This window comes from Parus major, chromosome 3 (assembly GCF_001522545.3).
Source record: "Parus major isolate Abel chromosome 3, Parus_major1.1, whole genome shotgun sequence".
NCBI lineage: Eukaryota > Metazoa > Chordata > Aves > Passeriformes > Paridae > Parus > Parus major.
Genome location: NC_031770.1, coordinates 3,386,287 through 3,401,718, shown reverse-complemented (window position 1 = coordinate 3,401,718; position 15,432 = coordinate 3,386,287). Strand labels below are relative to the sequence as shown.

Sequence of the window (15,432 nt, the reverse complement as noted above, 5' to 3'; positions counted from 1 at the left end):
GGGCAGAGGAGAGGGGGATGATCCTGGGGCAGAGGAGAGGGGGATGATCCTGGGGCAGAGGAGAGGGGGATGATCCTGGGGCAGAGGAGAGGGGGTTTCTCGTGGAAGCAGTGCTGGAGGAAGCTGCAGAAGGGACTGTGTGGGCAGGAGGAGAGCGTGGTGGGGGCGTCACGGCACAGACGGCGATGAGCGCGGAGCCACCGCGGGGTCAGCTGCTTGTGGGCGGAAAGGGGAAACGGCAAAGGAAACACTGCGGAGGCACAGGCAGACGTGTTTAGGTGTGGGGGAGAGCCTAAAATTCAACTGCACCGCTCGTAAGCACCAGAAATTGCAAAGGAGCAGGTAGCTTAAACCTGGCAAGCTCCAGGGAAAGTCAGGTTATCCCCTCTGATAAAAGCTGCCTGGAATTTGGCGATTCTCCGGGGTTCTCACTCCAAGACAAGTCCGGGGTTTTCACGCCGTCACGCATTTGGCTGGAAAAAGGTCAGTCCTCTGTAACACTGCACTGAGTACAGTTTTTCCCTAATTTAAAGAAAACACTTAGGGCTTTTCCTCATTGACAATTAACTCGAGCTGTTATTAACTCAATTGTTGTCTCTATGTCAAGTCACACCCACTCACAAAAGCTCTTAACTGAAAATTGGCTCTTCTTTTAATTTGAGTTGGCTGTACATCAGACAGTGCATGGGAAGACAAGGATATGGCACAACTCAACAGCTCCTAAAAGAAAACAAACACCATAGAAAGCAGACATGGACCAGCTCCACTGGAGGAGTAACTCTGCTCCTTCTGCTGTTTGTATCACCATGTGCTATTTGTATCATCACCACCATGCCAAGGAGTCCTAGTTACATGTTAGGCTGACATCGTGCCCCATTTCCCAGGAGTGCTCAGACATGAGAGGCTAAAGGGATTTCTAGAATTCTTGAGATTGTTAGATGACAAAAATATATAGGATGTGCTTTGGGAACACAACAGATTGTGAACACGGTGCGGAAACAGCAATTCCCTCTCTCCCAAACAAGGCTAACGCAAGAGGAGCAACCTGATTGCAAGTCATCCACCCTAGTGAATGCACACAGCTCCTACAGCCTGTGCTGAACTTCACAAGGGATAAAGGCTGCCAGCCAACACTGGGAATTCACAGGGAGACAGCCTGACACAGGTACACTTGCAGAATGACTCCGACGCAGACACCTCCAGCTGGGCACGCGGCAGCGATCCGCAAACCAATTCCAACCAGCCAGGGATTCTGAGGCAGGCATCAATTGTTCAGGGTCAATACTGAAGCTCTCTTTCCCAAAAGGAGGCTCAGGACAGGGAATATTTGTTCCAGAATAAAGTGGGAAAGAGAAGGAAAAGGCAACCAACACACAAGCACCCTGAAGGCTCGTTTTCCATGAAGTTTCTTTGATGATGTCATAGGAGAAATGAGTAACACCAACTTGCGACCTGCTTAGAGGATGCACAGCTCCGGAATGTCTCTGAACAGGGATGTCAGATGCCTTTCTGAAGACACAGAGGTAAAGCACAATGCAGGATGGATTTAGCATAGCCTGCACTATCCTGGAAAATGTACCAACACTCCTCTGACCTTAAAAAACAAACTAAATCCACACATAAAACTTTCAACCTTATCAAGCAGCAAACGCTGCAGTGACTGCTGCTCACAAAGCCCTGTTCTGATCAACTAAACAAACACATAAAAATATTCCTGTCACTAATCCTGTTTTATTAGACCTTGGTCCCAGGCCTTTCTAGGCTCTGCTCAGCGTGGGACTGCCCTGGAGGCCATTCTCAAGTGGCTCTTTGTGCTGACACGTTAACATGAGCCAAAGGGCAGTGACACAGCTGGGGATTGCCAGCGGCCCCTTGTCAGCACAGCCCCTGCCCAGAGCAGGCTGCTGCCCTGTGTGTCACCCAGGCACGCTCTCCTCTGCTGGAGTGGCCTCCTCCACTGCTGGACTACTGGGAAGCAGCCCAGGATCTGCCTGGATGCTATCAAGCACAAGCAAGCAAAATCACCCAGAATTTATTAGTGAATCTGGAGTTAAGTGCCAACCGTAAAAATCTACTTCCTTCTACAGAAAAGTTCCCCTTTTATTGTTTGAAATCAAGGTAGAGCTGCCTGAGTCAAGGCAACATAATTCAAGCCCTTAAAGTGTTTAAATTGTGCTGATGAACTGAAGTCTTGTCAAAACACTGTGCAAATGTTATCATAACTAGGGTAATTGTTCAGATGGGTCATCAGGGCCATCAACCCGATTCCAAACAGCTGCTCCAAAATTAAGAAAAATATCTAGGACATTTCTTATTCTGTGATAAATTCAACATCCTTCTTTTTGTCCTGATTCAGGGACATGCATTTTAAAGCCAGCCAGAAATCCAGCTCTCATCTCTCCATAAAGGATCTTACCTGAATATAGCAAGAATTCTGTGGGTATTACAAAACCCATGGAAGTGTCTCTGAGCCCCTGCCACACTTAGGGAAATACATGAATACATTGACACTGCTTAGCTAATAATTTGGGGGTATTTATGCTTTTCATCTAATTCCCCCCAGTTGTGCCTGCATTCTGCATGTGTTGGTCCCACTCCAGCTAGCCCAAAACTTTGCAGTGTGTTCCCCACCCCCTCTGTGCAGAGAACTTGGCAGTTAAATTGCTGTGAGGGGAGTTGGTTTAGCAAGTCGATCTGAAGGGAAACCACTCTCCTTTTTATTTTTGTTTTCAAGATGGTTTTCCACTGGAGCAACTCGCTGCGAGGCCACGCAGCCCCTGCGCGTGGTGGTGAGAGGAAAGTGGTGGGAGTGTGTGAGCAGGGATGGAGGGAAGAGCAGGATGACTCCTTCTGAGAGCAGCCCACAGATCAGTCACATCAAACAGAACCCTGTGGGCAAGCCCTCACAGGTGTGGCTCTGCAGCAGCAGGTCCTGCCTCTGACCTTGATGAGCCCAACCACAGCATCACAGGATGGTTTGGGGTGGAAGACACTTGAAAGATCATCTTGTTCCAGCCCCTGCCAAGGGCAGAGACACCTCCCACCAGAGCGGGCTGCTCCAAACCCTGGCCAACCCAGCCTTGACACTGCAATCCTGCTGTGGATTTCTGAGCTCCCATGTTGTGAAATTGAGTGAGGGGCAGTTCCCAGGGGCTACCACCCCCTGACCAGGTCACAAAAACACAGCAAGAGAAGAGAAAGTGGCAAGTGAGATTTGTATTGGCTTAAGTTGTTGCAGAGTTATGCTAATTCAGTCTTTTGCTCTCATCACTGCCAAAAGTGGGGAAATCCAACTCCCAAGACACTTGTAGAAGTTTCCAGGAAAGGTTTCTGCTGCTATCCCATTCCTTCTGTCCAAGCAGCAACTCAGACTGCTGCTGGGAATCACAAAAACTCAATATATAAAAAAAAAGGGGCAACTGTCCAAATAGAGTCATCATGTGATGACTGGGAAGAAAGACTGGGAGGGACACAGAAGGGGAAGACTGTTCCTCAGAAAGAGAGCTCCAACACAAAAGCAAAGGCAGGACAGGACAAACAAAACCCCATCACCCTGCCAAGAGAATCAGCTGATTTCCACTCACCATTGAAAGGGTTAATTTTCTTGGAGATTCGTAAAGAAATGGATTCTTTCAGGTCTTTCTTCTTCACACACTGAATGCCCAAGTTCTGAAAACTGAAGCATATGTGGCAAGATTTCAGCAACTAATAACATCTTCAGTGTAGACTATTAAATAAAATATTCATGTTAATTAATGTGATAACATCCAGTGGAAGAAATTTTTAAAAGCTTCTTTTGAGAAGGGTGTACAAGACCTGAAGAGCAGAGATGCTGTTTTTCCTAAAGTAAGTGCAGACACAGAAACAAAAAAAAAACCTAAAAAAAATTCTAAATAATTTACATTATTGAGAACATATTTCTATATGTATTTCTATATTAAAAATTATTACCCTGCAGTAAAACCTAAAAGTAAAAGTGTGATTAAAAAGTTAGATACTCAGTCTTGGGTGATTTATAGTGGCAATCATTTTTGCAATAAATAAATCTGGTAATTTGTATTAAAGGATTTGTTAAAGGATTTGTTCTCCTGCTTTTAGCAAGGAATGTAAATCTTAAATTCTATTATAAATGTGTTTTTTTTAACAGGTCAAAACAGGTTTTTAAATCTCACATAGTTATGGAAAAGTTCTGAAGAGCTGCAGCTCCTCCTGATTTGCATAAAAGTGCAGGTCACCCTGATGCAGGAGGTGGGGGGAGTCCCAGGCAGGCTGACTCTTTCCCACATGGAAAAACCATGACATCATCAAAGCTGAGTGGATGTAAAGCAGGAAGTTAAAAAAAAAAAAAAAGAAGAATTAAATAAATAATCTGTATTTCATGATGTTACAATAAGCTCTGAAGATGGGTTATGCCAGTAGGCATCTTTCTCAAGAAGTCCCAGCTATTTCCCTTCCTTTGAAACTCCACAAACCTTCTTTGCTTTAGCACAAGAGCATCTTACTGCACCTAAAGATACTCCTTGTTCCTGCCAAGAGTGCTTGTACACTTCTGAACAAGACTATCCCAGCATGATGTTAAGTTTAATTTCCCTGAACTCCCTCATCTGCCAAACCCTCTGCCACCAAGCTCTGCTTCCAGAACCTCTGCTCACTAGAGGAAGGCACAGGCTTCCTTTGCAAACTGAACGTGACGTGACCTAAGGGAAAATTAAACACAGCAGCATCTCATAATTCACTAAAGCACCCTGCCTTCATATCGTGGCTACTGACACTCAGACTGGGACTGTACCTTGATGAGCAATCCTATTTCCACCTGCTTCTGGAGGAAGTACTTTCTTTAGGGCTTGATCACAGCACACATGATTTCCCCCTCCTCAGAACACCCACTGTACTCCACAGACTGTTTGAAGCACACTTCAAAGCCCACAGACAGGGGCAGTTCCTTATTTTACCCCCAAACGAAGCCTCTCATGGACAGGAGGCTTTTCAGCAGCCTGAAATTCTCAGATTATCAATGTTTTCTAAGCTGTCACAGTGAAAGTGTGTTTAACCACGCCTAAGCAGAGGCTGGGCCAGAGGAGGAACTGCCAAGAGCCCCAGCAGGGCTGTGGGGTTTCACATCGATGGGCGCTGACAGGAAGCAAGTGAGATAACGAGAAGAGAGAGGGAGAAGTAGGAAGAAAGAAAAACTGAAAAACATCTAAAAAGGCAATATCATCTTTGTAGAGAGAGGAAACTAGGAAGTAAAAATACACAGGCAGCCCCACAAGCTCTGACTTTCATACTCTTGCCTTGATGTCTCGGCCAGGGAGGGCTCTGATCAAGTTTGGGCAGCAGTACAAAGATCATTATACCACAGGCAGAACAAAACGCTTGGGAACTTTAAAACATGGGGAACTTTGAACAGCAGAAAGCAGAGTAATTACTCAGAGCAGCCCAAAAATCTGTGATTAATAATTCCACTTGTACTGAGGAGAAAAAAAAAAAAAAAAGTTGGATTTTTGCTCAATTTGGGATGCTCAGCAAGAGTAAAGAGCCAGAATCACTATTGACAGAGGACATCTCCTGCTCACCAGTACTGGATGAAGCTTTTCTCCAACATGGACTTGAAGAGAAGAATGTGAAGATTGAGTCACCAGCCACAAAAAGGAAAATGACTTTAAACATCCAGATCCAATTATGGATCATACTGTTCTTTCATCTTAAAGCAACCAATGATTTGTTAAAAAAAAATGAGTGTACCGATGCTGGAAACATTTCAAAGGGAATGTGTCGAGCCTCCTCCCATCAGGATCTCCAGTGTCAAACACAAAGCTCACAGTTTCACATTATCAATAAAATGAAAGCAGCCCACTTACTATTCTGTAGGAAACTGAGAGGCTCATATCCTAAAAATATTGAGAAGAATTTATGGATGGAGCAAACAAGCAGCAGTGCCTGAAGTGAAACAGAGGTGTGGCATTATGCCAAAGGACAGGACCCGATGCAAACACGTAAAGGAGATGAAATCACAATCTGCAAATAAATATTTGCAGAGCATCCCAGTGCTTCTTGGTGTGACATCCTGCAATGGCCTCTCTAACAGGCTCACCTCGTGCCTCCACAGTGAGCCTTGTGCAACCAAAAAATGCCAAAAGGAGAAACAATCGTCAGTGTCTTCCTGCACTCAGTGATGGGAACACAGGGCCAGGAAAGGTGTTAAGCAATCAGGCTTTTCTGCTTCGGATCAGCAGGCACAGAGCTGAGGGGAGGAAGTGGGATGGGCCAGAACAGAGGACTTCCTTTGACCTTGGCTGAGGAAGCCTGATCTGAGAAGACAAAGGGGAAGCTGGTGAATGGGTGGTCAGAAGGAGGTGCAAGGTCCTGTTAGAGTTTAGGATGTTTGCAAGTCAGCGTGCCCTGTGCCACCAGAACACAGTGCAGCACATCTGTGATCCCTTGAGCCTGGGCTAGATGCTGAAGAAGCATCTCCACTGTTTATTTCACTGTCAGGCCATCACCACCTTCAAAACAGATGTGTCTTCAGCTCTCTCCTTTCATAGCGTCCCACTGACTAAACCCATGTAAACATGGAGTAATTTCACCAACACCAACAGAATCCCATTGGCCTGAGAGCTGTGTGTAAGAGCTACTTATACACTGAAATATTTACCTGATTTTCTTCCCAGGTCAGTTATGCTTACCCCAAAGCAATAGCCTACTTCCATATTTCCTTCTCTGCAAACTGTGAACCACAAACAGCTTGCCAGTTCTAAATTCCCCTCTCCAGCAATAATCACTCCATGCTTGCTGCAGCTTATTCTGCTTTTATTTTGTTACACGAGACTTGGTAAACTTAGAGGAAACACCATCAAACACAACTGTAATTGAGATATTCTTAATAGCTCTGAGAAATGCTCTGAGAACACATCCTGGGTTTTCCTCACTGCATCCACAAGCAGATCCTTCCCTGGCACACTTACTCTTCAGAGCTGGGCCTGAGTAGAATCTGTATTTCCACTCAAAAAACCCCAACCCAAACAACAGGCAACGACAGTGACAGATACTAACACGTTTCTAGATGTGTCACAACCACTGTCTTCTAGATTACATGATACTCAGCCACAACAAACTTTCTCCAGAAAGTCCAAATATAATTTCTATGGAAGATGTGAACTTCCCTCATCACCACGAAATACGAATTCTAATGCTGCTACCCTTTCTGTTACTCATCATTTTTACATGCAGGAAAGAGTCATGCTCAAGAGTGAGATGTATTAATGAACAAAGCTGAAAAAAAGTAAGTGGGAGAAAGGAAAAGAAGACAGACATTGGGAGAATGGATAAAGAAATGGGCGACAGGAAAGAAAAAGCACAAGTGCAGCATTGAAAAAAGAAGGAAATACTTCCAAGGGAAGTTCCCAGAGATGGATTAGTAACCTACAGCAAAGACAGCATTCTAATTGCTATTTTTAATCATTAGTATGAGTTTTAAAACACAAGATTAGCAAATCACTTGCTTAATTAATCAAAGTCCCATGCAACACCATTACTCACGACAGGACTCGCCGTTCTGGCCCGAACTCAGCTTCGTAGTAGCCATCTCTGCAGTCTTTTCCAACCAGATCATGAGGGTGTGGCTTGTAGGGCTCACTCTTTGTTACCAGTGTAGTTCTTATTTTGACTTTTCCAAAATAGTTCAGAATCTAAAAAAAAAACCACCAAAAAAAAAGCAGGATATTTTCAAGAATTTAGGTATCAGTCCCCACCTGTTACAGAAAATAAATTTTATCCTGAAATGCTCTATGGAAGAAACACCAGAGCTATGCAGGTGACCATACAGAAATGTTACTTGAAGAACAAGTCTACCTCCAAGGATTTTAGGGGGAAAAAACTCAAAAAGCTTCAGGGATGAGGATTTTACCTGTGCATGGAACACTAAGGAGTGAAAGAGGATCTTAACAGATACAGCATGACACAATCCCCTCTGAAGCTGTTGGGTTTTTTCCCAACTAATTCTCAGATGAGTATTCAATCTTACATTCAAGCTGGGGGAGTACCAAAGTCTCAAGCTCCTACCAGAGCTTTCACAGCAGTCATCAGCTAATTCAATGCTCCTTTCTCAGGTGCATAAAAGCAACCTCAAGCATAGGGCTACCAGTGAAGTCACCAAGTGTGGGGGAGTGTAAAATTAAAAAAAGGAGGAAAAACAGTTTGGCCTAAATTGCTTGACACATAAAAACTTGAAAGCAAATACAAGACTTGCTCAGGCACACATTTGTGCAGAGGTGAGCTTTCCTCCTCCACTTCCACAGTTCCTCTCCTTCCCTTTCTTTCCTCCTCCTGAGACTCCAAGGATCCATCACAATCCTTTTTAGTCAACACCTCAAACCTTTTGACTTGAACTGTGCTCTTTTACCTGTAATCATCTGTTTGCATCTATCTTCAATTTGGTTCTATTCAGTCTTCATACAAGCCACTGTTACTTTTTACCCTTTAAATTGTACTTCCACTGCTCCTTCACTTTCTTCAACCATTACATCATTTCTCCCTCATTTCACACCCAGCCCCATGAACATGAAGCCTCATCTAGTAGCTTCTGGTTCCCCAGTTCCCCCTTGATGCTCATCTTCATAACCACACCATGAAATTTAATCTCTTCCTGGCCCCTCTCTTCACATTTCCATCTCTAGAGGGGACTCCCCTGGAACCCAATCAGCACTAAAGCCTCCCACGGGCTTCAGGGAGGCAGGAATTCACCTAGAAATCACCTGCTATCAGTAAAATCAGCTCTGTCATCAATAGTCACCTTTCAAAAGAACAAACTTGGCCAGGCTTGCATAGTCACATACCCATGTCCCATCTCCCCTTTGGGTTCTGCCTGGCCTTCATGTACAGCACAGCCCAAGAAAAGAGGAATCAAGGCTTGATTCAGCCCATTCAGCTTGTGCCCTGACACAGACTTAGGCTGAGAGTCTGTGCAAGCCTCTACTCCTGCCAACAGCCCACACAGTTCCTTGTTCAATTGGCAGAGTGCTGAAAAAATGAGTCTGGCACCATCTCCATTTCCTGCATTCCCTAACCAAATCTGGCACTGTGATAGTCAAAGGGAAACCTTCTTTGCTTCTTCCCTTAGTAATTCTGGCTCCAGGGCTGGACCAGCTTCCACAGCTGCTTTATGCAATAGAGACTCACTCTGCTGCTCAACACATGACTGCCAACACTGTCCTTCTCAAACTTTCCCTCTTAAAGGGCTTTTGTGCCTCAGCATAAAACATCTCATATTTGTCATATTTCACATCTTCTCTATCAGTTCCTGCAGTGATTCCAGAGACTCCATTTTTGGGCTCCACATTGGTTTTTTTATACTTGCACACTCTGCAAACACAGATACACAGCCTCTGTTCCTGGGCAGGAGGATGGCAAGCGCTCGTAACTAACTTCCCATTTCAATGTAAGCTTTCTCCTCTAATCTCAGCTCTGACAGACTTCCTCCAAACTGAAAGAGATCAAGGAAATACTGGCAACTCAAACATCAGATAGGGGACCTGAAATTCTATTCTCTTACCCTACCTGTCTAGGGGTCTCCTTTGTCCAGCCTATGAAAGCTACTGCCCAAGTGGTTCCATTCCAGCTCCACTGTCCCTGTCCTCATCCCTGCTTTGATCGCAGCTCTCCGGGCTCCTCTGAATCCCTTCACTCTGGATTTCCCAACCCGCCACCCATGGTGCAACCACCCAACTCATCATCACTGCAGATGCTCTGAGGACACAATTCCCCTTTCTCAGTTCATTTTTAAGTTCTGACTTCACACACTTCACGCTGGTGTCTTTTGCAGAGCCCATTTGCCGCATCACGGGCGATGGTTCGCTCGTACAAAGCGCCTTCTTTCATGTTGTGCCCAGCAACGTTTCAAAGCCTTTCCACCTTCTTTAGGCAAATTCCTTCAACTCTCTCCCAAAATCTGTGCTGCAGTCCAAACCGTAAAACCAAACCCACGTCACCTAACTAAGAAAGCAGAGCAAACGTGCTTACAGAGAAAGCTGCTAATGAGTGGCTCCCAGACCTCGAGTCTTCACTGCGTCCCCTCTAGCAGTGCTTTGTAAACCACCTCTGCACCTTCTCCTCTTTTTGTAAACCAAATCTTTTCGTGACCAGGAGCAAGTAACTCTTTTCCCACTCTGCAGCAGCTCCATTTGCATGCCCAGGAAAGAATCCCAGAACGTGAGATGAAAAGCATTGTATTTACTGTGCAGAGTCCAACACATAGCTACGAGCACCACGGTAACGTGGGCAATGGTAATTCCCGGATAAAAGCGGTGTTTACCTGGATGGAAGGGAAGGTCTTATTGTTTTCAGTACTGTGTTCTCCTGGAATGCTGCCTGCTGATCTTCCCTCACATTTGTATCTGAAACGCATGCCCCTTTGCCTGGGTTGCTCAAATATTTCAATGTAGGGCTCAAGGCCACCTTAAAAATAAAATATTTTCAATGTTAGGACACAGTAGAGCTTAAAAAGCAGCAGAAGATGCAAGAATTAGAATTTCTCGACTCCTGATTCACATTACCATTGTTCCACTTGGTCTACCTTATCAGAAAATCTACTCTATTTTTATGTACATGGACATGTTGAAGGTACAAGGGGTACAAGGGGAGAGAACAGATTTGGATGGATCCATGGTACCAATGCCACGGAAGTAATTAGCAAAAAAAGACACCCTTCCCTCCATTTCATCTAGAATGTAGCTTCTTATAACCATCATAGAAGATGTGTCTGATGAAAGAAGACTTTGTACAACAAAACCCAAATCGTTATTTTGAGGGAATGCTTAACATTTTTAGGAATAATGCAGTTTTAAGAATGGCTGTCCTCTCCAAGCACTGGTGCTGTCAACTGCTGTGCTCTCTTAAGCATCCTCTGAAAGTGAAGATGTTTGCTCAGAATTGATTGATTTAGCTCCTATCACAGTGCAGCAGAAACTATTCAAATTATGCAAAAAAAACACCCCACCCTACTGGGAGGAATACTATCACTGTGAGCCCAAAAAATACCTGATTGCTCGTATTGAATTCTACATTTTGAGCTGCCCATCTCCCACGGGGCTGGTTTCTACTTGCAGTATCTCCCCAGACAATGAAACCTCAGAAAAGCTATTGGGCATTTGTCAGATGGGAGGTTTCCAGCAAACACAGAGTGATAGATGAGAATAAGAGACAGCAGAACTCTTAAATGGGGGGCTTAGAAAGACATGAACTTAGCAAGAGTGTAAGTACTTTTCAAGTGATGTTTTATTGCCAGACAGTAACAAGCTATTTAATATATCTCACTGAGAACATCAAACAGGACAGTCAATCAAACAGTGACAACAGTGGGATGGCATGTGAAAAACAAACAGAGGCTGAGTAAATATTGGTGAAGTTGAATCATCACAGTGCTACACGATCAGAAGAACGTAGCTTATGGAAATGTCTACTGAGCTCTCTGTCATCTTCATATAATGGCATCCTCCTCAAGCAAGGCTGAGCATCACAAACAAACAGGACAGACAATATCCTGTGGCACAGCACTGAAAAAAAAGTGCTTGGACTTCAACATAATAATCAAAACAGTTATTAAATATATTGAAAGTGCTGAAAGGGTAAAAGAACCCCTACTTCCTTTTGCCCAAGGTCTATGCTGCCTGTGAGTCCACAGCACACAGGCTTTGGCAAAGAGGTGGATTCCAACCCTAACTCCATAATAAAGGCTTCTCTTTTGCTGCACCTACAATGGTTTAGGCACCCCTACCAACACAAGGCTTGAACTTTATCCCTGGGATTTGTTGATCGCAGAACATTTCCAGCGCTGCAGCAGTTCATACCCAAAGTAGGAAAATATTATAACCTAAGAGATAAAGTAATCAAGAGCAGCAGAGAAGGGATGGATGGAAAGAACAGCATCAGAGACATCACCTCAGTCTGACCTGAAAGCACATTTATCTGTCACACACCTACAGGCAGCGTTGGAACTGCTTCCACCACTGTGTGAGAGCAGCTCTTGTGCTGGGATGGTCGTCAATGGGAGCCTCTGCAAAACCTTGAAAAGCACAATGCACTTTCACTTCAGACTGTGTCTGAGGTCAAAACCTTTGGGAACTGTGGTTCAGGACTCTTTACAGACCTTTCTAACAGTCAGTCAAAATGCAGCTTCTAAACTGATCACCTCCCATCAGGTAGATTTTAAATACCTTTCTTATCACCAGCCATGAGCTGTCACGTTAAATACAAATTAGCCACTAGTCAAGGTGCAGTTACTCAGGATCCCTTTTCTGGATACTTCCCCACTCTCTACATAGCTCTCCGTTAGAGGAGATTTGCATATTTTCTCTTTCTGGAAAACAAGCAAGTCCAGCAAAAGGGAAGGGGAAGGAAGGCATTGATGACAAAAAAGCCTAGAAATGATGTAAAGCTGGTTTCAGGGAGAGCAGAAGTCTGAGCTTCTCACAAAACCACACTCACACATTTGTGTATGGCTATTTTAACTTTCACACTTCCAATTACTTATGCTATTGCATTGATCAGCACAAACACAAGTATCCATATACTAAATTAAAAATCTGTTTTACAGGTTAAAATGACATTACAGCAAAGTGCCTACTAATCTTCTGACTGGGAGATTCTCATGCTTACATAGCTGCTAAGCAGACATGCAGGACACCCACAGACTTCGTATTTGTCAAAACTAGCCAGAGCCTCGCCACTCGAAACTACAAGAGCGCAGTCACTCGAGGTCTTTAACTCTTGCTGCTTTAAGCAACGATTTCCCTTCATGTTCTATTAATATTCTCTTGAGAGGGCTATTTTCTCACCTCTCAAGAGCCCTTGATTTTAGAACTCTGGGCTCAGTGATCTTTACAGGGCTGTGGTTGAAGCAAATGTGAGTGAAGGTAAAGCCACCGCTCGGCAGCAGGTGTGCTTGTGGGAAAGTAAAGCTCGGTGACGCGGCAGCCTCCAGAGATTAAACATTAAACTTCATTTGGTCTTGGCTGCCTCTCTCTCTATTCAAGAATCACGTTATCATCTCTGCTGTGATTATCAGTGTCATTACGTTTTTGTGTAGAGAGGAAACACACACAAGTGTTTGTGCAGATGAGGGGCATTACCAACACCCTGCAGCCGAGTGTCCAGTGTTCCCTATTTCTGTAAATCAGCAATGTGCTTGTCAAGTGGCACAGCTTAACTATTTCACAATCTGCTCTCTCACACACACACAGAGGTGTGTTAGCTCCCACACAGTAACTACAGACCTGTCCTCAGGTCTCACTTTGCTTGTCAAACAAATCTGAGATACGCCAAAACCCAAACACTCACTAATTCTGGAAGAGAAATGCACAGCTACTCATATTTATTACCTGCCTGCCCACAACTACTCCATAAAGCATTTGAAATAGGAGAAAAGAAAAAAAATTAGCTAATCCTTCATCTAAGTTCTTAAAAGTTTAATTTGTCTTTGTAATTAATTCTAATTGCCTATACACATGCTAGCAATAGAAACATTGTGCTACACATTATAACCTGTCTGTCAATCTTTTATTATTGAATTGCTTTTTCCCCCTCCTGCCCTGAATACAACACTGAATAATTTTAAAGAGAATATGGGAGATCAAGTGTCCCAATTATATATGCAAGGAAAAGAGGTAAAAGCAGTGACAGCTCTGAGAGTTCAGCAAGGAAAAGAAGCAGAAGCAGTGACAGCTCTGAGAGTTCAGCCAGTTATGCTCATCCAAGAACTAAAGGGTGTTTTATTCTCACATTTTGAGCAATACAAAGAGGAACAAAAGGACAATCCCTAAAACTCGGAGCAGACTTCCATCAGACCTCTCCATGACAAGAAAGCCATGTTTTAAAGTTTAACACAGCCTGTGACATGAGGGAGGAAGCGTGACACGCTGCCACCAAGCAAAGTGACAGCCCGCCGCTCAAGGGTTCTGTCTCGTTCCTTTGCTCCAAGCAAGCAACTCTGGAGGAACTGCCCAATTTGTCATTTTCTTGCACAGCCAGGGTGCCCGGTGAACAGACTCTCCATCAACATCTGCATGTGAAAGCAGAGCAGCTGTGGGTCTTTGTGGAAGATGTGAAAGTATCACCCGAAACCCTCCGGCCCGAGGTGACTGCAATGAGACCCAGCTGGGAGAAGTGTCACCCTTTAACTCTGATGTCACTGCTCCGAACAAATCCCTGGTGGCCCTAAGTCTGTCATTTCTAAAAAAGCAAGAATCTATCCACTTGTAACCTTCTGCAACACCTCAGGCAAAGAGAGAGGATAGTGAAAGCTTTGTTACAGCACACCCCGGTTTGAGTAAAAGAAACTGGAAACCTAACAGGATTTGATTTGGAAACGCAGTAATTTACCTACGGCCCCAGAAACTGCACAAATTCTAACAGAGACCAAACAACGCTCACTAACTTCCTCTTTACTATCGTGTTACATTACAAAACGGCAACTAAAAGAAAAAAAAAAAAAAAGCACACGACAAAAGCTAGCTAGTACCAGGAAGTTATAAACTTCCCCCGCTGAAAAAATTCCTTATCTGCTTCCTAATTACACTGAAAATACATAAAGACGCGAAGAAAAAAAAACCCCGAAACTTCTCTCTCCTCATTGTTGCCAATCTAAAATACATCCTAACATTTAAAGCACAACACCGGCTGTTTTTTCTCCACATCGATTGTTAGTACACGTATATTCATCAGGAGTGAAAGTTCGTAGCTGGCTAAGTGGGAACAGAACACACACGCAGGTTCTGAAAAGCAGCTTTGCCTAGAAATACTATTCTAATTAGTATAGCCAAGTTTTAAATTTAGGGTTTTTTTTTTTTAATCCTAAGATACCAGAGAGACGCCTCCCGAAAGGATGACGAACTCGGTCTAATTTAGCCTCTAGAAACTTTATTGTGCTTTTTGTTGCAATTACTCAAAGCGCGATCCCTTATCTGCATTACTTTGCATTTGTGCCATCACTATTTCTCATTCATTTGCATTCTCACAGTTCCGATGTAAACGGGATCCTGACGAGCATCACCCAACCTCCAGCCTGTTGCCTGCAGCCCAAACACGAGACCCCCGCGCCTATTTAACACCCAGCCGCTTCCACTCCACAGTTTTAAGACACAAGAGATCCACTTGGAACGGAACAGCCTCGTAAGATCCCCCCGCGACTCACGCCAACAACCCGCGGCTGCTGTAGCCCGGCGGTGCGAACAGCCGAGCCAGCGGCCCCGGGGGCTCCCCCCGCCCATCCCCGCCGCTCACCGGCCATGCTGACAGCTCCGCTCCGGCCTCTGCGCCGCGGGGCTCCGGCCCGGGCCCGCACACCTCGCAGGGACTCACGGACGGCGGCGGCTGCCGGGCTCGCCGCCCTTTTCAGGGGGAATTTCCCGTGGGGCGGGCGGGCGGACGTGCGCGCCGAGCCGC

General features: G+C 44.7%; 1 protein-coding gene across 2 annotated transcripts in view; it reads right to left on the bottom strand.

The window, feature by feature from the left end:
- REL (REL proto-oncogene, NF-kB subunit) overlaps positions 1-15,432 on the bottom strand; it is a 40,292-nt gene that overhangs the window by 14,237 nt on the left and 10,623 nt on the right. Inside the window, exons 1-4 of one of the 2 annotated variants that reach the window (XM_015622193.3) lie at positions 15,271-15,391; positions 10,307-10,449; positions 7,537-7,685; positions 3,585-3,676 (exon numbers count right to left, since the gene is read on the bottom strand). In XM_015622193.3, coding sequence (XP_015477679.1) covers positions 3,585-3,676; positions 7,537-7,685; positions 10,307-10,449; positions 15,271-15,277 — 391 coding nt within the window. In that variant the 5' untranslated portion in view covers positions 15,278-15,391. Of the gene's footprint in view, positions 1-3,584; positions 3,677-7,536; positions 7,686-10,306; positions 10,450-15,270; positions 15,392-15,432 lie in introns of those variants that run through there. The other variant, XM_033513176.1, reaches the window with a different exon arrangement.